Source organism: Cydia pomonella, chromosome 1, assembly GCF_033807575.1.
Source record: "Cydia pomonella isolate Wapato2018A chromosome 1, ilCydPomo1, whole genome shotgun sequence".
In the NCBI taxonomy this organism is placed as follows: Eukaryota; Metazoa; Arthropoda; class Insecta; order Lepidoptera; family Tortricidae; genus Cydia; species Cydia pomonella.
In genome coordinates, this window is record NC_084703.1 from 28,062,274 (window position 1) to 28,089,309 (window position 27,036).

Consider the following 27,036-nt stretch of genomic DNA (forward strand, 5'->3'; position numbering starts at 1 on the left):
ATACAACAAGTTGATTTGGTAAAACACATACAGTAGCAATCTTGTCAGTCTAATTCAGAAAAATCAAAATAAAGATAAAAGTCCCAGCTTTTGCGTTATGCAAGATTCAAGAACGTTAGAAAATAAATAAATAGGGATCAATATCACGTTGAACAGGAAGCGTGTATTTTGACGCATTTTTTTATGACTCATTCCGAATATTGCATATAATCAAAGAGAATTTGAAATAGAGGTGTATTGTCAAAGAAAACTTATTAGCGACGTAAATTTACTGCCACCTTTCGACAAATAATTAAAACTTTTAGAACGCCATTTGACTTTGATCCTTATTCACTGATATATGTGTCCAATTTGTTAAATTTCAAAAAGTATCGCCACTACCTAAAGGCTATGGCGCCATCGCTCGAAACGATGCTGCTATACCTTTGGCCTTTGATCTGTTAGATGGCGCCACTTTTTGATATATAACAAATTGAACACATATCAGTGATAGAATTAGGATCAAAGTCAAACGGCGTTCTAAAAGTTTTAATGATGTGTCGAAAGGTGGCAGTAAATTTACGTCGCTACAAAGTTTTCTTTGATAATACACCTCTATTTCAAATTTTCTTTGATATAAATATGCAAAATTGAGACATCAAATTACGTTAAATTATATTGTCAGTAATTCATCATTAAATAAATAAACTTTTAAACCATATATGAACAAAAAGGGGATCTGTACCAATAACTTTTTTTTATCAGTAAAAACCTTTGTGACAGAACTTATGACCTGACTACGTATATGTTATAGACAACGTTTTAGACATTGTATAATGCATTGTAGTAATGGTGGGTGTTAAATACAGATGAGGGCGAGCCGACGTGGAACCACCTGCTGTCGTCGTCGCTGTCGGGGTCGGATTTCGACCTGGCGGCGCACGGCGACCACCAGGCGCTGCGCGCCATCACGCAACCGCCGCCCACCTCGCAGCCGCCGCCCGCGCACGTCTAGTCAAGCGCGACACAACTACCCATGGATAGCGGAAGACTACTTTACCTTTTTCTTCTGTCTACTTTAACTTTTTCCGGTCATATCCACTGAGTTAGAATGTAGGTTCGACTTACCGCTTGCGTACGCAACGTCAAGGACAAGTACATCAACGCACGCAAACTTGTGTTGCAATGTAACCGAGCCTGAGATAACAGTGGAAATATTTCGCTGTAACTTATAACGTTTTGGTAAACTTTTACAAGATTAACTTTTTACTAACGTTTATTTATGAAATAAGTAGAATTTACCCTGAGTGTATTAAGCGGATCAATGATTAGTAACCAAGGTAAACATTTTGTACGTACTACCTGTCCTTATTATGTGTCGATCATGACGTAACTCTATGGTGTTGCGACATTACTCAGTAATCTTCACCATCCGTATTATACAAAATGTCCACATCACATATTCTAGAAAATAATCTATTTTTAACCGAAATGAAACTATGGAAACTATGATCTAAATAAAAAGCATAAGCACAATTGATTTATAGCTAAATTAATAAAAACAATTTCTCCATGATTTTAAATCGACGTTCGAGTTGCAATAAAATAAAATGTTAAACTTCCATGGAAGTAATTACAGGTTGTAGCTCAGTATAAATAGGGATGCTGGCGTGTAAAGACACCCGCTTAAGGTGCAGTGAGTTCAGGTCCTTCTCCGAACGCAGCTCGCTGAGCACTGAGCGGACGGCCGTGCGTGCCCGGCATATCATTGTTATTGAATAAAAATAATCGATGAGTGCGTTCAAAATTAAAATTACGCATTTTTGGTTATTTGCTGAGTTATCATGTTAATAGCTTTTGTGCAAAAATAGTTACAAATTATTAACAGTGCGTTTAGTTGTTATATCAGTTTTGGAATCGATGAAGTTACTAGAAAAAGGTCATAAGATTGTAACTCACATTTTTTGGCAACCGTAGGTACTCTGCTGGCTGAACGCACTGCACCCTAAGAGTAATTGTGATGAAAAACATCTTAAACCGAACCTTGTAATACGAAAATTAATTCGCAAATAACAGAATCTCGAGACAAATTAAACTTTAAATGTTTTAGCATTAGAGTTATAATTTATAATATATTTTATTTTCTATTTGTGTAGTTTATCAATGTAGTAAGTTAGTAAATTACAATGTGTAATGTTAATAATTTATTATGAACTTCGCCAAAGAAATGCCCATAAACAAGAACCCAGGCACAGGAGTTTATCGCGCACATATTTAATTTTAATATTTTTATAAATGAGCCGAAACGTAACTTACAGTCTCGAACGGTTTTCTCTCTGTTGTCTTGCTTGAAGCGAAGGATAGTTATACGTATTTATATTAATTGTTGTTTTCAATTCACGACTGTACAAATTTTGAATATTGGTGCAATTATAGATTGTAGGCATCGCATTTAAATACATGTTGTGATTCATGGTCCTTAATGCTAATCCAACGTTGATACCAGAACTAACGGTTACTTTCGGGATTTTAGAAAAATAATGTGTCAAGGTACTACTGTAGGACAAACTTCTTTAAAATTATTACGTTTCAAATAACATTTGCACAGTCTGTGCTATCCAAATTACTGCAGAGTTAGCCTGATTTGACTCTATTTAATGAAGTGACATACGAGCGAGTCTCAGACCACCTCAACGACTAGACGGAGCACGTAAGACAATTGAGGTCACCACACATGGGGCGCTCATGGGCCTTACAAATTTAGTATGGTTTTGCACACAATTACGACCAGTACTAATGAAATAATCTTTAGGAGTATATCGGGGCAGTACATAATAGTATTTTACAAGTAAAACTGTGCCTACGTGTGGTAACCTCGTGATGTTTGCAAACGCTTCATAATACGGTGTCTGTGTGGTCTGTGGAGCGAGTTCATAAGCATTATAAACAACTTCAAACGTATATGTTATTTTACTTTCTATATAATTTTAAACACGTGTAGGTAATAGTACAGTCAGACGCAATAATATGTATCGAGAGAATCTTCTCATAAATATGGTACTACGCTCTTATTACACTGGAATAAGATGCTATGGGACATATTTTTGAGTAAGATGTGTACACCCATATTTTTACACTTGACTGTTCCATACACGGCCATATTAGTCAAGAGGTGAACCATAAAAATACTCTTTATTCATTGGTATTTTTTTGTGCCTATGCATAAAATTGAAATAAAGACTATAATGAATCTCAATGGCTTTTGAAGTAATATATTGTTTTGTTTTGTAATTATTTCCTGCAAAAAAGCTACATTTCCATCGTCTTATCATTAGGTACATGTGCTAGCTCCCTCCCCTTCCTCCCCTTCCAATAAACCTTGATGAATTAGCTAGCTGTGTTAAGTGCGTAGTTGGAATATTATCTGGCAAACACAGCTGGCAGCTGGCTGTACAGGCATGTGCAGCATATGTATCCTAAGTTTATGTAACCGCTTCACCGTTTTCGCTTCTGCCATCGCCAGATTCACTGATACTATTTTTATTGTACTTGGTGCTTTGTATTTTTTACCTTAGGAATGTATTAAATAGGTAGAGACCTACTTATTTGTAAGCGTTACGATATATTGGCCTACCTATTGTGCAAGATTCACTTGCTTGTTTTGGCTGTTAGTCCTAGTCAAATAAATTCATTGTCTGATCTAAAACTATTAAAGATTAATTATGTAGTACCTACTTGTACGCCAAACGTTATTATTTATTAGTAAGGTAATTTTATATAAAAAATGTTTTCCTACTGGCTTTTAACTTTGTTGTAGGTATAACTTATAAATCTTATAATATACATCGTGTTTTTTTTCGTTAATTTCAAGGGTGCATTCCTGAGCTTAAATAACTTTCTAAAAGTTAAATAACATCATCTTAAGAATGATAGGGGATAAGCCTGATTGTCCGCTAATGCTACACTGTGCGGGACTACATTCCCCTATGGGTTCCATACAGTGGTAGCTGGTAGGTTAAGTGTGTAGGTTTAGGTATAATTTTTAGATATAATTTTTAGGCTTAAGTACTAACCCTTTTCAAACTGTTTTTTTTTTTCTTTGTAACAAAATGTATGTGTCACAGTTACATGAAATAAATGTTTTCAATTCAATTCAATTCAAAAGACCGGTAATCAGGTTTCTAATTAACTCATACACTTGCCTTAGGGCCTGTTTACATATTGATTAGTGTTTAGTTCTAGTTTTATACATTTGATACTAAACGTAAGTAATATATCATAGTGTTCAATTGTTTGGTCGAGTTAACTGCAATGCCCGTGTTACAACAACACTACATGCAACATTTAATTACTTACTTTTTTTATTAACTAAGGTAAGGTGGGGGTAAGACGAACATGGTTTATTTTGCTCGAGACAAGACAAACACTATGAGGATTCCATATAAGTGTTCGTCTTGCCCCGGTGATAGCCTTACTCAACCTTACCTTATGCCATTTAGTTTCCTCAAAGGTACTTACCGATACCCCAAAGTTAACAAAAACACGGAATTCAATAAAAACACGGTGTATATGTAGTGTATCGGGAAAATACTTTGAGGGGCATTTGAGATCTTCACAGATGACTGTCGAGAAAATTATAGGGAGCGTGCATGAACTGTAGGAGGCAGCACAGGAGCCGTCAGATTTATGGCGCTAGGCGTAAATGTGATGTTTTTTGTTCCGATGTAGCCCACAAGATGGCAGAACCTACTATGTACAAGAAAACACGTGACGTGTACATGTGCATGTTTATGGTTCCGATTCAGGCCACATGATGGCAGACCCTCCAACGCGCACGGTCCCTATACTCGCACCAACTTTGTCAGTAGAAAAACGCTCCAAATTCAAAATTTGTATGTGAGATCGATTCTTTGCGCCTAAATTTTCTACTGAGAAAGCTGGCTTGCCAAAGCATAAATAACTAACTTATGTCGATAAATAAAATCTTCAAAAGTTACCATAAATACTCACAACTATACTCCAAAACTCCCAGCTATGGTCCAACATAAAGTTCAATGTCTTCCATTCAGGTGTGGATCGTCGCAGTTCTGAGGCAAAATAATTTTATAAATGGAACTAAACTCGAACAATATCAATTGGTATTGGTACTTAATTACGTGTTAAACTTGTGGACCATAGTTGTAGTAAGTACTGGACTTAGTTGGGTGGTTTTCAGCGAGGTGTAAGCGCTTTATTTGATGCGATAAACGCCGCGTTAAACGTTTGCCGCACACCCATTTTACCTACATTAGACCGCCTAGCATGAGTTGCGTTCTAGCGCGCGAGTCCATATTTGGAGTCGCGTGCGAGAACGCATCTCGTGCTAGCAGGTCTGATAATCTAATGACACTCCATTGTTTACGCGGTAAACGCAGCAGTAAGGGCGTTGTCATCGTGTTCAATCGACGCATGCGTTCAACGCTGCGCTAATCGCCTGTAACGACCGCGCGCTTTACACTAGCAATAACTTGAATGACATTTTCATTACATTGCGGTATCTGATCAAACTTGAATGCAGCTTACCTTAGTAGTCGGCAATGTAACGTAAATTGCATGCAAGTTATTGCATGTCCTATGCTTTGCTTTATGGTAGATATCTGCCGCTCTAGCCAAGATGATAATCGCTATCACTTCGACAACGAAACGCTTTGTGTTCCCCTATCACTCTTCCATATTAGTGCGACAGGGACAGATGCGTTTCGATCGCTACGGAGCTTAAGCGATTTGCACGTTGGCTATGCGGACAGATTACGGTTATAAATGTAATCTGCAAGAAATCATAGCCACTTGTTAGAAAAGAAAAACATTTTTATTATGATGTCCTTTTAATTGTTTGTACTTATCGCTATGCTAATCGTTTTAGCATGTTTTTGTCTTCATGTTTCGTGCCAACATTCGTCAAATGATTAATGGATGGTAAGGGTAATAAGACTAATAAGTTTATAATTTTGTGATAATAAATATATAGGTACGTATAGAGTTGTAGAAAAAAGGCGCTTTTATTACTTTTGATTATACGTATATATAATATCTCAATTTATGGCTTGTTGTTTTAAAATTTATAGTTAAAATAAAGAAAAATATTAAGATGTGTATTTTTAATATATAACCATCTAGAGAAATAAGTAAGCTTGGAGTGTTCAGTGTTCACTCCATACATATGTAGATAAAAACTCATTTATAATTATTGATTTAAGGGAGCTTTTATCAAAGCTCTTTAAACTAACATTTGAAACCTAATAGTTGGTTTAAAAAAAATATATTTCTCGACCAAATTAAGAAGGCTCCGTTTCCATGCGTATTATTAGCAATCAGTTACCTTCTTAATTCAGTCGGATAATATAATGAAAAGGCACGAGTGTTATAATATACTGAAAAATCACGCGTGTTTAATATCTAGGATTATGAGCCAAAAATCGGTGGAATACAATCGCCGTTTTGAGCAAGTGTGTTGAGAAATGGTATCCATGATAGTACCTGCGCCATAATTTTCTTCACCTTTTTAGGGTTCCGTAGTCAACTAGGAACCCCTATAGTTTCGCCATGTCCGTCTGTCTGTCTGTTCGAGGCTTTGCTCCGTGGTCGTTAGTCCTAGAAAGCTGAAATTTGGCATGGATATATAAATCAATAAATTCGACAAGGTCGTACAATATAATCTAAAAAAATATTGTTTTTTAGGGTACCTCTCCTACACGTAAAGTGGGGGTGAATTTTTTTTTGCTTCAACCCTGCAGTGTGGGGTATCGTTGGAAAGGTCTTTCAAAACTAATAATAAGGGGTCTTCAACAAACAGTTTTTGATATCGCGAATTAATTCGGAGATAATCGCTCCGAAAAAAAAAATGAGTCCCCCCCCCCTCTAACTTTTCGTAAATCGTAAATCATGGAAGTAGAGCTTAAGAAAGTCATTAAATGAAAACTATAGCGGACATGATCAGTTTAGCTGTTTTTGAGTTATCGCAAAATGTTTTCCCTTCTTAGTATAAAGACGTACATCCACAGTTCATCCTTTGGTTAACAATCTACTATACTTTAATCTTCAGTTTAGCTTATTGTGACGGAAGAGTAACTATGGAACCCTACTCTGAGCATGGCCCGACATGCTCTTGGCCGGTTTATTGTAGGATTTTTTTCCCGATAACTTTAAAATTTATACATGGTGAAACTAACGCGACTTTGTTTAATACTTAATAGAAGATATATATTATTACTCTGCATAAAGTGCCCGATAGATATTCTTATGCTTACGTGTCCGGTTCTACATACCTGTAAGTAGACAAAAACATTATAAATATATATATATTATCTGGACTAGGAAAAGAGATAAATTCGTCTTTGTACACATCCATCTAATGTGTCAAGGTACTACTACTAAGATCCTTGTGTCGTCCTGGGGTTTATGCCACGGCTGGTTACTGGAATATTATTTTCATTTAAGTACTTAAAGCATAAGAACCAGATATAATCATATTTTATACGTAGAAAATTATACTGTTTAGGTACACTAAATTCAGCACAGGGAGTGGTCGCGAAAAAGTTGAATTTAAGCTGAAGATTTATCCTAAATCTCATTGTGGAAATGGTAACCGTCCATACATACTCGTATTACTCGTTTCAGTCACTTTCAGTGCCGCGGTGAGCCCGCACTTGAACGGTCGTCGTTCTCTGAAATTCAATCAGAATATTTTTGAATTTACCTCGCGGCGCGTGAAGTGCTCCGTGTAAACTTTTAGTAGTCGGTTTCAGATGTAACTTCAAATCATTCTATAATTTTGTGCTATGGAGCGGAAATAACAGTAAGTGCCTGTATATCATGTACATTAAGCATAGTATTGCGCTTTTGCTTGTTGTGATTAACTAGTCTTATTTTTGTCTGGTTAAATTCTCCAAGAAATATCAGTAACACTGAACGAAATTTATTAACGATTAATGTGCAACAGCAATGTTATTCCTAATACTTGAGACTAATACAATAAATGTTAAATAAAAAATGCTTTAATAAAGGCTTTTAAATAACAGATTCTGACCAAAAATTAAGTAGGTACCTACATCAATTTATCGATAACGATCTGAAGCTAGATTCATATACATTTAAGTAGTGTATTTTCGATAGGGTTGTCAAAAATTACGTTATCTTACTCGACAACAAAAAAGAAAGGGTTTAGGAGTAATAAAAATACACTTGCTTTAAAATTATGGAATCATATTCTAAAAATTAAGTAAGCACAGAATTTGACTACACATTCGATTTTATATAGGCATATAATATATTATTTAAAATAAACAAACAGCTCACTCAAGGGGTGAAAGTGAAACATGCATAAGACGCGAGTCGGCACAGTGGACGTTATCAGCCACTGGGTAGAAAGCGGCGTACACCTCTCGGCATCCCTGAGCCGCTCACACCGGTGTTGTTTCTAGTAGTCTTCACGACGCCATTGCCAGGAGCCTATTTAGTGGGCAGGAAGTGCCTCGATAACTAATAACAGGTGCCCGGACTCTTTGCGATAACCCAGGCTCATTGTTCACCCAAACCTCAATCCATAGACTGTTATGCTGTTCACTTTTTCTACAATAGTCCCAATGCCTGCTGCGACCGGTTCTTGAGTGTCTCTTGTTGCGCCTGTGAACGGGTCTTAGCAGGCACTCTACGTGTTGCATCTATATCCCCACGCAAGCCTATCCAAAGACCGGGATTTATAGGCCCGTGAAATCCAAGGAGTTACAAATATAATAGAATCAACTTAAACCAGTTCACCCGTGTAGGTGCAACAATGTCACAGACAAACGTACAGGCATACACACATACCGGTCAAGCTTGTAAGACCCCTCTTTTTGCGTTGAGGGTTGAATTACCTTAACTACTTACTTACTAAATAAGAAATTAGGAACGACAACTCTAGGGACAGGCGAAGTATAGCAAGTATAGCAACATGTCCGGAACATTACTCCATTTATATTTTAATCGATTGCGACGTCTACACATTCTAACTTAGGTACAAAATAATAATACCCTAAGAAAGAGCAGTAGTTGTAGATAATGATTCAAGAAAAAGCTTACCTTTATCTCTTCTGTAGCATTATTTATGACGAAGTTCCGCTAAGGCACTGATCATAAACGGCGTTAAGTTAGCCACAATCGATGCGAGAATATAGCCATGAATAAAAAACACTTTCTATTTAGTAGTTCTTTTTGTGGATCCTGCCCTAAAATGTAAGCGGGAATTTCAACTTTTATAAAAATAGGCAAGGATAGGTATTCCAGGCGAAGAGATGGGGTTTGAGGGCAATAGTTTTTTAAGGTACACGTACGTGAGTCTAAGGATGACTCACGCTAGACAGCGTTGAATAGTTTTCGAGATATCCTCTCTTGAAAGTTTATTTTAGGGCTCTCAATTTTATCTTGATATTTACATTAGTGATTGCCATGTTTGGTATCGTTTTCGTATAAATCGGAAGTGCCAAATTCATTTATGGTATCACATTGACACCATTCCTAAGTAAAATAAAAATAATAATAATTAAAGTTTTCTTCACGCTTAAACCGGTGCACCTATTGTGTTGAAATTATAGATTTTGTCTCAAAAATCATCCCTTTAAAATGGTGTGAAATGGGGTGTGGAGGGAATTCAGCTTCTTCTCCGAAGCTGAATTCCTGGGGTTAATACCTACTGTTTAAGTTTAGGTTAGGTTAAAGATGTAGACTATCCCAAATTTCATCTAAATCGGTTCAACAGTTATTGATTCCCCATACAAATCCACCCCACTTTTCACACCCTCAAAAGAAGATTTTGGTTATAAAAACTATCCTTTGTCCTGTTCTGGGACTCAAACTATCCCTATAACAAATTTAAACGAAGTCAGTTTAGCGGTTTAAGTGTGAAGATAAGTTAAAAAAGTATTTTTTATTAGGGTTCCGTACCCAAAGGGTCAAACGGGACCCTATTACTGAGACTCCGCTGATACGTTCACCTCTTAACTGTAGTCCAAACAAAGTCACAAAGATAAAAATGGTGTTCCAAGCATTTCCCTCTATAACTTGTTTTGAGCATTCGTTGCCAGGGCTATAAGTATAGTGTCCATTACTGTCTTGGTCTGTTGAAGTTGAATGACTAACTAATACCTATGCCATTGTTATATAGCTTTTTCTTGTTAATTTGTAAATTGTAATGTAGTTGACTCCTAACTGGACCTACATGTTGACATGGAACAATATTTTGTGTATAATTATTATTATTGGTCCAAATATATGTAAATGCAATTGCTATCCCAGTATACATATGTATATTAATTTATTGTATAGATACCTACTGCTCAGTGCTTGGCATTATGTTGTTTTTCCTTGATAACGTTAAATATCTATCGGCAAAGCTTTCAGGAGAGTCTGTCATATTATCATGTTACCAGTGATAAGAAATGATAGTCGATAAAAAAACGTGTATCACATAGGTGCCTACCTGAAAGCTACGCCAACCCACCTAGTAAACTTATTACAATCGTAATCAAATTGGTGTTTTTTTAATGCAAGCGCAGGTAGATAAGTTCAGACCTATCTGTAAATTTGTTTGTTTTAAAAATTAAAAAAAACCACCTTTGTATGTACACAGTTATACAACAAAAAATTTCTATTCTATTCTAAAATCATTCACGGACCCTAAATTAGTTAGTAATTATTATACATATAAGTCATAAGTTTATAGGTATATTAAGTCTCGTTTTGGGTCGCTGAGCCAACGGAGTAAGTAAGTAAGTATTATACATATCAGACAATATTACCGACATGGTGGATATTTTAATGACTCGAGTTTGTAATCCCCTTACTGCCCGTGCACTAGTATACATTACGATACAAGTGCGAAAAGTAGGAAATTCGCAATGAGTGGCGATAAATTAAAGACTAGTGTGCGGGAATGAGCACCTTCCGTGCCATTGTCGAAAGTTTAAAGGGCCATATGTATTATGTACTGTAAAACGGTGTACGATACACGTGCGAATAGGTAATTCGCAACTCGTAACGATTTTTATATCTGTTTAGTTTAAATAGAGGTAGATACATCAGTCAGAACTCAGTTAGGAGATTATCTTAACTACTTAAGTTTAGCCTTAAATATATTGTTTTGCTTTAGGCAATTAGTGCTTACTTGTTGTTTTAACAATAGTTATAAAATACATTTGTTCATATTAATCAGTGCTTTCTTAACTAACAGAAAGCTCTTTCCTTTATGAGGATACTTTTCTAGAGTTTCTACTACTTGTTTGGGTAAGTTGGTCAGGGTATTAGGTAGGTATGTTGACCAGAGACTTTTCCCATATTCATTAAATTCTTGCAAAATCACGTGATATAAAAAAAACCGGCCAAGTGCGAGTCGGACTCGCGCACCGAGGGTTCCGTACAATATTATATTTTTATATGATGTAACTAAAAATTTACGATTTTCGCAATTTTTCCTTTATCTGTGCTATAAGACGTTGCTTCGTACCAAATTTCAAGGTTCTGAGGTCACGGGAAGTACCCTGTAAGGCTGTAGGTTTTGATTCCCTTGCGTGTGTAGATAATTTGCGGCATAAACGGCTGTATCTTTTGATTACGTTGGCTTAGTAGTTTTATTTTTTCACAGCTCCAAGGGACAGTAGACCTGGGTATTTGATATAATAGACCGCAGGCCAGGAGCCTATTTCGTCAGTCATCGCCTCCCGGCTGATACTTTGTCAGATGATAGTTTAGATGCTGTTTTAAATTACAAAAACCGTCAGCCGTAAAATGAAAAATATCCGCCTTACCATTACCACTTTATGTGCGGAAAAGTATGCGTAACGTGTAAATTGCGTAATCCGTTGATGGCGTTAATTGCTATAATAACAAGGTATAGCTTATTTTTTACATGTTCTGACGAGCTGATGTTCTTATCACCGCGATATAACCGGCTGACGATTTTTTAAATTAACATTAGCATCTGAACTATCGTTTGGCAAAGTATCAAACGGGAGGCGATGACAATTTTTTGTCGTTTTACGTGTTTCGGTGGCTGCCATTCCTAAACCCTCCATCGGAGCGACAGCTAACGTCCACGAGGGTTCATCATACCTAGCCGTTAACCACTACACGAGTTTTCGGCTGGGAGGCGATTGGTCATGGGAGCTTGATACCTCCATGCGTTCCTGAGAAAAAGGGTCTTGACAGACAGACAGACGGACGGACGGACAACAAAGTGATTATATAAGGGTTCCGTTTATTCCTTTCGAGGTACGGAACCCTAAAAATAAAAAAATAGGTATCACAAAATCCGGGGAAGTCACTCTACACGTTCCGTGACATTTCGAACTTTTTTTAGGGTTCCGTAGCCAAATGGCATAAAACGGAACCCTTATAGTTTCGCCATGTCCGTCTGTCTGTCTGTCTGTCCGAGGCTTTGCTCCGTGGTCGTTAGTGCTAGAAAGCTGAAATTTGGCATGGATATATAAATCAATAAAGCTGACAGAGTCGTACAATAAAATCTAAAAATTTAATTTTTTTTAGGGTACCTCCCCTACACGTAAAGTGGGGGTGAATTTTTTTTTCGCTTCAACCCAATAGTGTGGGGTATCGTTGGAAAGGTCTTTCAAAACTAATAGGGGTTTTCAAAGAAACATTTTTTGATAAAGTGAATATATTCGGAGATAATCGCTCCGAAAGAAAAAAAAAATGTGTCCCCCCCTCTAACTTTTGAACCATAGGTCCAAAAAATATGAAAAAAATCGTGGAAGTAGAGCTTAAGAAAGACATTAAATGAAAACTATAGCGGACATGATCAGTTTAGCTGTTTTTGAGTTATCGCAAAAAGTTTTCCCTTCATAGTAAAAAGACTTACTTTAATTACGTACTGATTATGCAAATTTGCCTATTTGTTTAACTCGGGTGAAAGGTACCATTTACTACACTTTAAGCTCCAGTTTAGCTTATTGTGACGGAAGAGTAACTACGGAACCCTACACTGAGCGTGGCCCGACATGCTCTTGGCCGGTTATTTATGTTTGTAATATATATAAATTTTATTATTATTATCTCAACCTAGATAAAAGTAGAGGTATATTGCTAAGTATATTGACAGAGAGTGTACCTACTTATTTTCTTAAAAATATATGCTATTCTTAAAGTTAACACAAAAAATCTGAAGAATAAGAATTACCCACATTATCATTTATGTCTTTAACGTCCTTACGCTTACTTTTTTGTAACGTTTTTTCTACAAGTTGCATATCAAACGGTTCATTTGTAATTATGTAAGTCAGCGTTCTTGTTTACATACTTAGTCAAATTTTGTTTGCTTAGAATTTAGATTAAGTTTGAAGGTCCCATTTTTCGGTTTTTCACTTATACCTCATCTTGGAAACTTTTCATCTTTGCGACATTACTACTAACACAAAACGAAAGCGTCTTAAAATTGTTATGGGGCTCTCAATTTTATCTTGATATCTACATTAGTGAAGCTACTAGGCCATATTTGGTATCGTTTTTGTATAAATAGAGAGTGCCAAATTTATTTATGGAATCTATACATTTTAAACGAATACCTTTTTTTGACTCTTTTTCTTGCTTAAATCGCTGAAACGATTTAGGTGAAATTTGGTAAAGGGATAGTTTGTCTTTTTTTTAGTTTTTAATTCGGAACGGTATGAATGTGGTACCATAAATGAATTTGGCACTCCTGATTTATACGAAAACGATACCAAACATGGCAATCACTAATGTAGATATAGATATCAAGATAAAATTGAGAGCCCTAAAATAAACTTTCAAGAGTAGATATATCGCGAAAACTATTAAAGATATCGAAAATATTGACGAATTAAACATGTAGCAATTTTAATAAGCTTTCGTTTTGTGTAAGTAGTCATGTCGCAAAGACTCATAGTTTCCAAGATATAAGTGAAAAACCGAAAAATGAGCCCGTCAAACCTTCTCTCTGATATGTTCACTTCCTAACTAGGCCAAACTAAGTTACGAAGTCAAAAATAGTGTCCCAAGCATTTCCTTCCATACCTTTTTTGAGCATTCGTTGCCTGGCCTATCTGGCTCTGACACGTCAATCCTTAATTACTCGTAATCCTTGTGAAACGATATCACATCGTTAAGAAAAAACTGTAGGTACAAACTCGTAGTAGGTACTCGTACTAAGTGTATCTACACGCGAATGTAGATTCCTTTGTCCGTTTCTCGTGCAGTTTATACTTCATAATATGTATTTAGATGTTAAGCCAGAAAAGGCGGTTTTCTTTATTCTACAATAAGTTGGTAACTGTAAAATAATTAGTAGACAAGAACCTATTTAAGTGTCCACATGTCACCGATGTGCTATATGTCACAAATTGTTGTTTACAGTTGACATAATAGTATGATCATTTGACTATTTTAGTAACAGCTTAATATTCCCCAACAGCACTTTGGTAAGGCTTGCGTAAGTCGTTAATTGACCGAGCGATACCCAAGGTCTCCGCTTCAGCTTGAGCAAAAATGCTTTCGTATGTCCGGATGATCACAAACTCTCGCGTGAAATATTATGAGCAGGTTCTATCATTAAATAGATATTTATTGTCGATTCAGTATTTGGATTTTTTTCAACATGGTGGTGCTATACATTTATTCAGATTTTAGTTATGCTCGCGAGGTCTCACAGAGCCACTATTATAATACTATTGAGGTCAGGAAATCAGGGATTTCCGGCCATGTACTTACCATACGAAAGCCACTAGCATTAGGTACATGTAAGTAGGCACAGTATTATTTGCTCTTCAAGAAATATCAACATTATAGACAAAAGTGGCGCGACGTTGGTTCGATCGAGGGTGGCGCGCAACGAACGGCCATTGAACGTAGGTATCTAAACTCAAGATATATATAATATCTTTATGTTAGTGATGCCGGACCTAAGAAACTATTTATTGACTTACCACGAAGCTTATAAGTTACAAATACAGAAGAATAGGTATTACTTCTATATCTAGACAATCTCTCTTTCCATGCTTACTATTAATACACACACAAACAAAATCAAACACTTTTGCTCTTACATAGGTACCAATATAATTAGTTTGAAATTTAGATAGTCCACTGTTTGTTGGTGGACTTCGCGAAAGCCTACGATAGTGTGGATCGGGGGGCTCTATATTCCATCCTCATTAATTTTGGCATCCCTAAAAACTAGTCTGAGCTAGAGCAGGATGAGAGTCAAAGTTGGGGGAGAACAGACGGACGAATTTGCGGTAATAACCGGCCTAAAGCAGGGTGATGCCCTGTCACCTGTACTCTCCAACCTGGCTCTAGAGCATGTCGTCCGCAAGGTGATAACCCTTGACATAGGAGTAGATCTGGGTGGGAGGCACGAGGTGATTGGGTACGCGGATGACCTTGCTTTATTAAGAGAATGCCGTGAAGAGGTGGTTGAGGCGGTAAAGGTCCTCGAGGAGGAAGCAACCAAGATAGGTCTCAGGATCAATCAAGCAAAAACCGAATACCTTCATATGAAACGGTACAAAAACGCGCGAGTTCGCCGTGACAGCCTTCATGTGGAGGGTACCGTCTATCAGGGTGTTGACAAGTTCCGCTACCTCGGATGTACAGTCACCGATACAAACACCCGGGAGGAGGAGATTGCACTCCGCATTCAAAACGCACTACGATGTAGTGCAGCCCTCCATAAAGTGTTCAGGCTTCTCAGTAAGAGTTCAAAATTAAGAATCTATAAAACCGTCATTTGATCTATTCTTATGTACGGCTGTGAGGCCTGAACACTAACTCAAAAAGAGGAAAGTCGGCTCCTGATAGCGGAAAGAAAAGTGCTCAGGAAGACTCCTGGGACCTGTCCGAAGTGACGATGGCTCCTGGAGGATCCGGAAAAATGCCGAGATCATGGAGTTGGTGGCTGAGCCCAATATCATCGGCGTAACTAAATCCCACAGACTTCGCTGGCTCGGTCACCTACTCAGAATGGGGGAGCGCGCAGTCAAGGAAGCGTACTTGGGGTGACCAACCAGCCGTCAACCAATCGGGCGCCCCAGGTACCGCTGGTGTGATGTCGTGGAGGCGGATCTGCGTCGGCTGAATGCCAATTCATTGCAGAAAACCGCGCTGGATCGGGACAGGTGGCGTTCTCTCGTTTCGGAGGCCAAGATTTTTTGTGGATCGCTAAGCCAAAACAGTTAGTTTTAGTTAGATCGCGTCTTTATTTACTACTTGTTTACTTTGGGATTCTCGTAAGACGCGAATACGCGGCTGGTTTGTAAAAAAATATACTTTACAAAAGGGAGTAAAAAACAGTGTCACATTTATAAATCAGGAACCTACTTTATTAGAACGTTATTTTATCATCAGCATTTAGTTCTCCGACACGTCTTTACTTCAGCTAATACCCTTCAAACTTAGGGTACCTACTTTTCAGTGACATGCTAATTTTTGACTGCCATCATCCATCGTAGGTTTGGTAAAACACAAACAGTTGAAATTTTGGGCAATACCAATAATATGCATGATTTTTATATTTTAAGAAATATAAAAGATTCAGCTTTTGTTTTATGTAAGATTCAACCATGTAAAAAAGAAGTATAAATAAATAGGGATCAAAATCACCTTTAACAGGTATTTTTTGCATGTTTTTTATAACTATTTTCCGAATATTATGTAGAATTATGCAAAAAAAGACAATTTACGTTAAATTATATTGTAAGTAATTCAGCATTATATAAGCTTTCAAGCCATATATCTTATACCTTTAAACGAGCAATTCTTATATATATTTGTTTTGGAGAAGGAATTTCTAAATTCAAAAGGAAGAGAACATCAATTGACGAGTTAATAGCTTAAAAAAATCCAAACTGATTGTACTGTATAAAACACGTAATTGTCTATGGTCACTAAATATTTCCTTGGCCATGGACAGTTCGATCTGGAACTACGAGTATCAAATAAAATCAGTGCTCATAAATTAACATTCAGATATTTAATTTTAAATCGGTGAGTGACGGGCTTTATACTGATTGGACCGGTGGTTCCAACTCCACCACCGAGTGCGGGGTCGGGGTGAGATGGGGCCGCGGTGGGCTCGTGGTGTGGTGGCTCAATACAGCCCGCAGCTATAGGTACCTACAGTACAGCTTGTGGCCGCTGTCCATTAGGGTAACCATTTGGGTTTAATTACTAGATGCAATTCCATGGGGAACTCAAAGGGACAAATTTGTACCTCTACTTAACTACAGTATCATATTATGTAGAGGCCACGTTGAAATTAAGCATAATACCAATCTTTTACGGAACTTTATGTATGTAGTTAAGAGTCGGATATAGCATTTTAGACGTAGGTACGTAAGGATATGATAACGTGTGGCTGTAAAAAAAGTGAAAAAATACTTGCAGATTCAGCTTGTTTTAATACTTTTAATATGGTACATCTATTAGCATGAATCAATAACCTGCATAATTATAGTAACATCATCATTAATCATGAATCATATAAGAGAAAATTTGGAGTATTGTTGTTATTAATAATATTTCACTGATACCTATAAAATTTCTACCGCTTTACGCGTTAAATGTATAATTATTCTTATTCAGACTGATGGCCAGATACATTTATTGAAGTACCTAGACTACACTCTCGCCTCAAAAAAACGTGTCTAGCAAAATAGGTCAAGGGAGACCTAGTCCCTTATTAGGGTTCTGTACCAAAAAGTCTGTCTGTCTGTCTGTCACATCGCTTAATATCTTGAGAATCACATAAGCTATCGATTTGAAATTTAGAATAGTTATGAAAAACGCTAACCCAAACACATTGAAAGTTTTTTTTTTATTAACTATGGAAAATGCCCAATATGAAGAGGGGGCAAAATTTTTAAAGTCTAGTGACTAGGTGAAGTGGGTATCACTTGAAAGCACTTAAATTGATCATTCCAAAACATATTTTTGTTATTTCATTTTTAATTACCAAAAAAATTTACTGAATGAAGTTTGTAATTTAACCAACTTTACGTGTGTTTATTATTCTTGAAATTACTACGAGATTACATTACAGACACCTTTTTTCAAATAATTGATCAATTTTTGAAATCGGTTCACATGATAGAGAATTATCATCGAATAACCAACATACGATAAATGGCGCTGTACATAATTATACTTTAAAAAAAAACTTTTATTTCAGACCTTGGTCCGTACAGTGTTAGATTTACTTACTCTAAAATAAATGTATTATTATTTAAATACATTTAACTTAAAATTAAATTAAATATTTTAGGGTTTAAGCTGGAGCCAGACACATACACCAGTAATAACTACCCAACTAGCAAATTTATGTGATATAAAAGTCGAGAGCACGTTTTTATTTTCGCTTTTTGATGATAGCACCAAAGCGAAGCGAAGCGGGGTTGTTTATAGAAACAATATAACAACACTCGAATAAAAGTCCTGTAAACGTTTACTCGACGCAAAAAAAGGCGCACTTTATACAGACTTGAGTGTTATTAAACTAGAGTAAGCGCTGTATAAAAAGCAAATCGATGCAGTAAGATTTGAGTAAAAGTGGATAAAAACACTTCTAATGTTTTAATAGTAACAATAGCGCCTTAATTCGATTATTTGTTCTTAAAATGCAGCCACACTGCTTTTTCTCGGCAAATATGTTACGTAAAACCTGCCAAATTTCTTTTACTCAGCATTTTAAATGTGTCAGAGTGAAGAAAATGCTTTTATTCAACTAATATGTGATAAAAACGTATCTCAGGTAAGCGATTAAACAACAAGATTAAGGAACAAAAAGCGGCCAAGTGCGAGTCGGACTCGCGCAAGAAGGGTTCGTACCATTAAAGACGTATTAAAAAAAATCTACTTACTAGATCTTGTTCAACATTTTACCACTTTGGACACACATTTTACCACTTTGGAAGTGTCTCGCGCAAACTATTCATTTTAGAAAAAAATGATATTAGAAACCTCAATATCATTTTTGAAGACCTATCCGTAGATACCCCACACGTGTGGGTTTGATGAAAAATTTTTTTTTAAATTTTTATGACGTATTAAAAAAAAACTACTCACTTGATCTCGTTCAAACCAATTTTCGGTGGGAGTTTGCATGGTAATATATATCATATATTTTTTTTTAGATGTTTCATTCTGTTATTTTAGAAGTTACAGGGGTCGGGAGGGGGGGGGGGGACACACATTTTTTTCACTTTGGAAGTGTCTCTCGCGCAAACTATTCAGTTTAGAAAAAAAAGGATATTAGAAAACTAAATATCATTTTTGAAGACCTATCCATAGATACCCCACTCGTATGGGTTTGATGAAAAAAAAATTTTTTTTTAATTTTATGACGTATTAAAAAAAAAACTACTTACTAGATCTCGTTCAAACCAATTTTCGGTGGAAGTTTGCATGACAATGTATATCATATATTTATTTTATTTTTTTTATTCTGTTATTTTAGAAGTTACGGGGGGGGGGGACACACATTTTACCACTTTGGAAGTGTCTCTCGCGCAAACTATTCATTTTAGAAAAAAAGGTTTTAGAAACCTCAATATCATTTTTGAAGACCTATCCATAGATATCCCACACGTATGGGTTTGATGAAAAAAGATTTCTTGAGTTTCCATTCTAAGTATGGGGAACCCCCAAAATTTATTGTTTTTTTTTCTATTTTTGTGTGAACATCTTAATGCGGTTCATAGAATACATCCACTTACTAAGTTTGAACAGTATAGCTCTTATAGTTTCGGAAAAAAGTGGCTGTGGCATAATCGGACAGACAGACGGATATGACGAATCTATAAGGGTTCCGTTTTTTGCCATTTGGCTACGGAACCCTAAAAAGGTATGACGTTTTTACCATCAATCTGTACATAAGTTTTTACTGTCTTAGTGCGAAATAGTTATTTGTTTTATAAGGGGGAAAAGTTGCTACGCTCGTGGTTCAATTTTGGAATCTTTCGCTTGCTCGGGTATCAATATTAGCACGAGCGGTTAAACAAACTTTGCCTACGAGTGAAACACAAAAAATTTCACCACACCAACACGAGAAAACTACTTACTATGAAATACCAAAAAATAGCAAGCCTATATCTCAAAATAACATGGTAGCAAAACAACTTGAAACAAGAGAGGAAAGTTGGTTTTTATTGCGAGTGTTGATTTTGAGTCGAGAGCGAAAGATTCTAACTTAGAATCACTCGCTTCGCTCGTGATTCAATTATAGAATCTTTCGCTTACTCGGGACTCAAAAACACGAGATGTAAAATAACTTTGCTCTCGTGTGACACATACATTTTTCCACCTCAGTAGTGAGAACATATTAAAGGTTAAAAAAAATCAACATCAAGTAAAGTTATTCATGAATGAAAGGCATCATCGTTATTATGAAAACTTCTAGACATATTCCAGCATTCATGGCCTTCATCTCAATCAGAAAGCTACTTTGTCTCACTCCCTGGACTGGAGTCAAGAAAGTCGCACTCTCTTCACTCCCTGGAGTGACAAAAGTGGGCTTGTTTGAGCTGCTGAGGTAAAAAATTTGTTTACACGATCTAGTTTCTATTATATCTCATTTATTCAGTTATAAGTCTGTGTTTACTGCTACATTTATAGCACACGATGCGGTCTGACTGTTAGCCGCCATCTTTAATTGAACGGGCCAAAATTGGTTATTTTTTACATAATGCTTCAACAGTTGACTTTATGACAGAAATGTCTATGAGGAGTATAAAGATAATGAAATTTTGAAATAAAAGATATAAGTATTTGTTTGTACGTCTTATAGATACAAAGTTACAAGAGGAAGGACATGTTATATTTACAAAAAATCCTTTATAACTTATTGTAAACGTTGAATTTATAGAAAAAAATGATCTAAGCAGAGGTATGCGCACCGTGTATGTCTTCTCGCTTTGTGTAGTACTTTAATGTTGTATTACATCATATTTTCCCAGATAATTTAGATTTAAAGGAAAACGCGAATTTATCCAGGATGGTACACATTTTCAAAGATGGCTGCGATTCCTCAAGGTCCCCAAATGCCAAAATGAATCAGGGGTCTTTAATATACCTACATACATAACAAATTTCGGGACTTTCCAAAAGATTTCGAGGTTTGTTCTATTCCGACTGAGCTATTAACTTCCGCTAAATCTTCCAATATGTAACACTTTAACACTTCCAATATGCAACTGTGAGATCAAATCGATAAAATGTTACGAGATAATTAAATCTATAAATTATGGGTTTGGTACTACCACTGGTTTTCAAAATGACCGGCTATGCATGAGGACGATATCGCAAAACGACCACAATTGCAGAAAGCCTATATCTCAAAATAACATGGTAGCAAAACGACTACCTTGCAACAGGTCTTCGTCTCCAAATGGCTTAGTATCAAAACTACTAGTTCGCAAAACGACCACCTCGTGGAACGTCTACATCTTTAAATGCCTTAGTAGTTATACGATAAAGTTTAACGAAGTAAACTTTTTTTAGTAATGGATTAGCGATTAACGAAATTAGCTATTTGATTAACGGTGCCAAGGCTATATGGATGATAGGGACCCTTCGACACGACAGCTATAATGCCAATAATGAAATGTTTGGTATACTTACGCTTATATTTCCTGTCTGTTCCTCATGTTCTTTACACCTATAACAATTCCTCCTCGAGACCTTTCTAATGAGCCCGGACACAATGTCTCTTGTGTTTCTTTAGTCTCCTTTGTACCGTCTCATCAATCTTGCATCATGTTACTCGTAGCATATGATTGCATTATTATCGTCAATAAGTATTACGGATGTATACATATAATTATCATCTTCGGATACAACGGATGTAAATATACAAACAAACATTATACAAACACGGATTGTAGCTAAGTATAGGTAAAAAAACTTTACTAAAGCCCTTCCTGCGCGCGCGCGTACAGTGTGTGTGTGTGTGCGCGCGCGTGCGTGCGTGCGTGTGTGTGCGTGTGTGTGTGTGTGTGTGTGCGCGCGCGTGCGCGCGTGCGTGCGTGCGTGTGTGTGCGTGTGTGTGTGTGTGTGTGTGTGTGTGTGTATGTGTGTGCGCGCGCGTGCGTGCGTGCGTGTGTGTGTGCGTGTTTGCAAAAAAACGCATTAATACGATAAATTATATAATTATTTAATATGTGGTGGCTCTTCAATTCATTTGTCAGACATGCGTGATTTTCGGTTAGATTTATTTATGGGTGTTTACAATTTTTCTCCTGTACGTATATTGATACATACAAATTACACAAACCTCTTTTAGTTTGGATATGCAGTGATTCTCCTCTACCGAGTTCAGGAAATTATGCCATATAATTCTGTGGTAAAATATATTTTATTGATGAACGACGCATAAAATACGAAACCAGTTACTCGAAATTGACAACTAACGTAGAAGTACTAGTGCTCGACGCTGCACTAGTACTGCACTTATGTCAAACTGTGGTGGCACTTTATGTCAAAGTGACAAGGATTAAGTTCGAATACAGAAAAATCTTCGTTGTTCAAATTTAACCTATATTTCCATGAATAAAGTGCCCATGTCGATGACTAGTGCAGCGTCGAGCACTAGTACTTTTACCTTATTTATATCTTATCATGACAGGAGTTATATTATAAACCATAGTTATATTACAAATTACAAAAAATGGTACGTCTTTTCGAACACTTAACTCAGGGATTTAGCAAAGTTTTTTTAACATAATAGCGTCTAAACAGACCAGCTTTCAAAGACGTCCATCTACATTAGCTTTACCCGGCTGTCAAACTCTATGTCGGGTACCTAGGCAACTAAAAGAAGGGGCCGTCCCCATTCGCATACCCGGAATATAAGTCATCACTACTGTACCTACTTTAGGAGACGATCACTGCTGACTGTAGCGACGAACAATATTTTATTATAATCAATTAACTTTAACTATGATTAGGGTCACCATATTTAATTATCACGTATATCAATACCGCTGTAGAATACGTTTATAAAATGATCACAATCATCTCCGTTGAACCTCATTGATTTTATACCTATGTATGTGAGAAGTTAAAGCTATGGGAATATGTATTATATGTACTCCACCCCTCCCCCTCTCCCGTAACTGGATTACCACCACACTGTACTGTGCACTGAACATATTCCCGTACTAGGATAAAAAGCGGGAAAGTGCGACAATGTTTTAATTATTATCCTTAAATACGAGTCATCCTTCACCGGTTTTCATTTTTTTAAATGTTATGCACTACATTTTTCTCTATGTTACAAGTTTAAGACGGAAATTTGGCGTTTTTTGACATCTGTAAAATTTCTACCGCTTTATGCTTTAAAAGTTGAATGTCTAATTCGTCCTCTATGTTTTCTATGTATTCAATGAATCCTACTGCAATTGGTTTCAATATTATTAATCAATTAAAACTATAGTTTTTGCTCCAGTCATGGGATGTATGGCATCATTAATTTTCAAACTAACAAATAGCAATGAAATATTAAACAAGCAGCTCTTTGGCTCATGTTTATGGTAAAATGATGTCAGCGTTTAAAAACTGATGTTAAAAACTTGTTTTACAGGATTTGTCTATACTATCCCATTACTGGTGCCTGTTCCATTATAGGGGTGTTTACTATATCGAGCTTAAAAAATACTACCTATAAACCTTTTTTATTTTATTTTAAATTTATGTGATTGTAGTTCTAGCCAAAAAAGTTTGAGTACATTTGAACCGTCTACCTGTTACGGGTCAACGTACATACTCTGAGTACATTTTAACCGTCCACCTAGCTATTAAGGGTCAATATGATTGATATTCTGAGTAAATTTCAACCGTCTATCTATGAAGGTCAATATTATATATAGGGTGGGCAATAACAAAGATAAATTTTGTTTTTAAATTTTAACTATATTAAGTTCAAACATTATTAAGTATTGTTCTCAGGGTTGGCAAATACATGTGGAACATAATATCTGACATAGGTCCACCATTAACAGCAGGCAAATGCCCTTATCATAGCAATTTTCAGTGAGATTGCGCACATTTTCGGCGTTATGTTAGTAAATTTTTGTCTGACTGACTGACTGACTTTAACTGTTTACATTTCATTAGCTTGTTAGCGTCACGTCCTTTTAGATAACCTCACAGAAATAAGTCATAGCTGCAAAATTTGGGGAATTTGGGTGTCAATCACTGCCATTGTTTCTCGAAATGAATCGAGTAAATAACGCGTGTCAAATAAAACAAAAAATTGCTTGCTGCTTTAGGTATACATTTGGCAGAAATTATCTTTCGTGTATAGTTGCCAACCCTGAATAATATACATATGAAAACATATTTTATAATTTTTGTACTTAATATATTTACAATTTAAAACAAAGTGTATACCTCTTATTTGCCCACCCTATAGGGACCTACACTGAGTAAATTTTAACCGTTTACCTATTAAGGGTTCGTTTACCTATCAATACTTATACCTAGTTAGGTAGGTAGATAGGTACCTATTCCTACATTAAGTAAATTTCAATCGTCTACCTAGCTGTCCTAGCTACATATTACAGATCTATACCACGTCAATACAATACATACTCTGAGTAAATTTCTTTCTTCGGGTCATAAAAAAAACAGTTTTAAAGTCAAAGGGCATAGGTACTTAGATATTAAGTATACATAAATATGGTAAAAAATGACCAGCCTATAACATCATCTTTTGTATTTGTTTCTAATGCAGAATTTTTAGAACTTTAGGGAGGCGATGAGGCTTAAAACGTGTATTTTTAAATATTGACCGTTAAAAGATTCAACAAATAAGACGTATAGGTATAGCCCTACCGCTCATATTTAACAGCCGTGACGATCTACCTAATAGCTCATGGAATTGGTACATTTTACATAACATTAAATGAGGTATTTCTGGTTTTTAATATGTTGGTAGTGATGAAATACAAGTTTTCCACCTCAAAAGCCCTAGGGATCATTGAAAAGTACATGAAAATCAGTTAAATTTTAGGACTTTTTTCAGTTGTTGTAATTTTTTCCACCAAAATCTGGAGTTACGGCAAAAGTCACTATGTACATTTTTAAGAAGAAGAAATTTGCAATTAATTGACTCCAACTTTTATCTTAGTAAGCCAAATAGTTCAAAAGATACGGCTTCTCAAAGGTTTGTAAAATTTTGAACTAACTGTAACTCAAAAAAGGGGCTGTACCTGCAGCTATGGTCGCAGGAAAGCAGGACTCAAATGATCAGCTGTTTGCAACTACAGCAATGTTCAATCGTGCGAGAATATACAGGACTGGAGATGTGCCATTAATTGATAATCCACCATCAAATGACAATTTCGGCCGGCCTGATCAGGTTGACGAAGAAATGGTACTACACACGCTGGTCCCAAAAGGAGTGCTGTGGATTCAGAGGACCAGCTTGATTCATCAAAGATATATAAGAGATATGATTTATAACAATTTCCCTCGCTGTACTGTATGATCCGAAAGGGCTTTCGAGGTGGAAAACTTGGATTTGTCATTACTATTTCATCACTACCAATATGTATAAAAAACAGAACTGCCTCATTTGATGTAAGGCAATACCTCTTTTTTGGTATGATTTCCATGTATTATAATGGAAAACGCACTCAATTGTTTACTTTACCGTATTCTCGCAATACAAATTACTAAAACCAAGCTGGTTTTCCACTGACTGTTACGCCTGTTATGAGTGGTGGGGTAGTAAAGGCTCCCATGATAGTATTATTATAAATGACATTTCTGTCAATATGGGAACAACCATCCATCATGATTCATATCGCGCCAGCATCGAATATCCAACTTCAAGGTTGTTAACCCCTCATACTTTGCAATTGAATGCAGGGGTTCAATTGTTAAGAATTGATGTTGTCCCGAGATAAGGTTGATTAGTTTTTGTAAGTAAAAATTAGTTTAAATTAATAAAATATTCGTTAAATATGTGTCGACTTCGCCAAAATTCAAATTCAGTGCCGGATTAACCATTAAGCAAAATAAGCACTTGCTTAGGGCACCACGTCTAGGGGGGCACCAAAATCGTTGGCAAAAAAACGGGTAGTTTGTACATGAACCTTTGTGCGTCGTGTACAGGGCACGTAAGCGCGTCTCCAACGCAGGCCTTTGCCCCTACGAGGAGGCCCATTCCATCAAGCTTGCAATATGCTGATTTTTTCCTCATACTTTACCCATTGGTTCGTGGTTGATTTTTGATTTCCAGAATTCTGTAAATCTGTCAGCCTTTGGGCCAAAGGGCCTTACAGCTTAGGACACCCAACGTAGAGCTCAATTTTAGAAAGCTATTTGGCTTCAACCCTACGTGGAGCTTGTTCGTCAGCCTTCTCGGAGTGTCGAATTTAATAGTAGATCTACACTTTTGTCTTAATTTATAATTATGTCCTGTCCGAATTTCGCTCTCTTGCAACTCGGCCTTCGGCTTCGCACCGAAGTCTTAACAGGTTTTCGAGGATCGGAATTTGTCACTCATGCTGCCCGAGCTCTTGCACACCAAATTGGTTTGCGGCGTATTGCACAAGGCCAAGCTGCAGAGCCGCGATCGTGCGAACTAATTGTCAAAGTTGTATGATAAAAAAACTGATGACGGAATCAAAGGCTAAAGTGCCGGTTCGGGGCCCCACGAAGGTCGAAAACCAAAAGCATACGGTTTTATTTGAACCAAAGGTTTCCTTTAGCAGAATTAATCTTTGTTTTCCTAAGATGTAATTTTTGATTCAGGTTTATTTCAGCTTCGGCGAAGTGGGTCAGTCGGATGATTTTTATAGATTAAACTCTCCTATGTCCTTTCTGGGGACTAAACTAATTATCTCTATACCAAATTTCAACTAAATTGGTTCAGCGGTTGAAGCGTGAAGAGGAATATTAAAAAATCAATGAAAATTTTACATGTTTCCACTTCGAAATGGTGTCAATGTGATACCATACTCGTAAATGAGTTCGGCATTCCCGATTTATACGAAAACGATACCAAACATAGCCTAC

The 27,036-nt window shown here is 36.5% G+C and overlaps 2 protein-coding genes and 1 long non-coding RNA gene across 10 annotated transcripts in view; 2 read left to right on the forward strand and 1 right to left on the reverse strand.

Annotated features, from left to right (window-relative positions):
• LOC133519022 (anoctamin-1) overlaps positions 1-3,235 on the forward strand; it is a 50,083-nt gene extending 46,848 nt beyond the window's left edge. For 7 of the 8 annotated variants that reach the window (XM_061852887.1, XM_061852901.1, XM_061852893.1 and 4 more), the window contains one exon: positions 849-3,235. In XM_061852887.1, coding sequence (XP_061708871.1) covers positions 849-994 — 146 coding nt within the window. In that variant the 3' untranslated portion in view covers positions 995-3,235. The remainder of the gene's footprint in view (positions 1-848) is intronic. The other variant, XM_061852909.1, reaches the window with a different exon arrangement.
• Positions 1-27,036, reverse strand: part of LOC133519090 (uncharacterized) — a 123,783-nt gene that overhangs the window by 34,139 nt on the left and 62,608 nt on the right. The gene's annotated exons all lie outside the window — the stretch shown is intronic.
• Positions 3,392-27,036, forward strand: part of LOC133518998 (adenylyl cyclase 78C-like) — a 143,274-nt gene continuing 119,629 nt past the window's right edge. The window contains exon 1 of the mRNA XM_061852846.1: positions 3,392-7,813. The gene's annotated coding sequence lies outside the window, so the exon portion shown is untranslated. The remainder of the gene's footprint in view (positions 7,814-27,036) is intronic.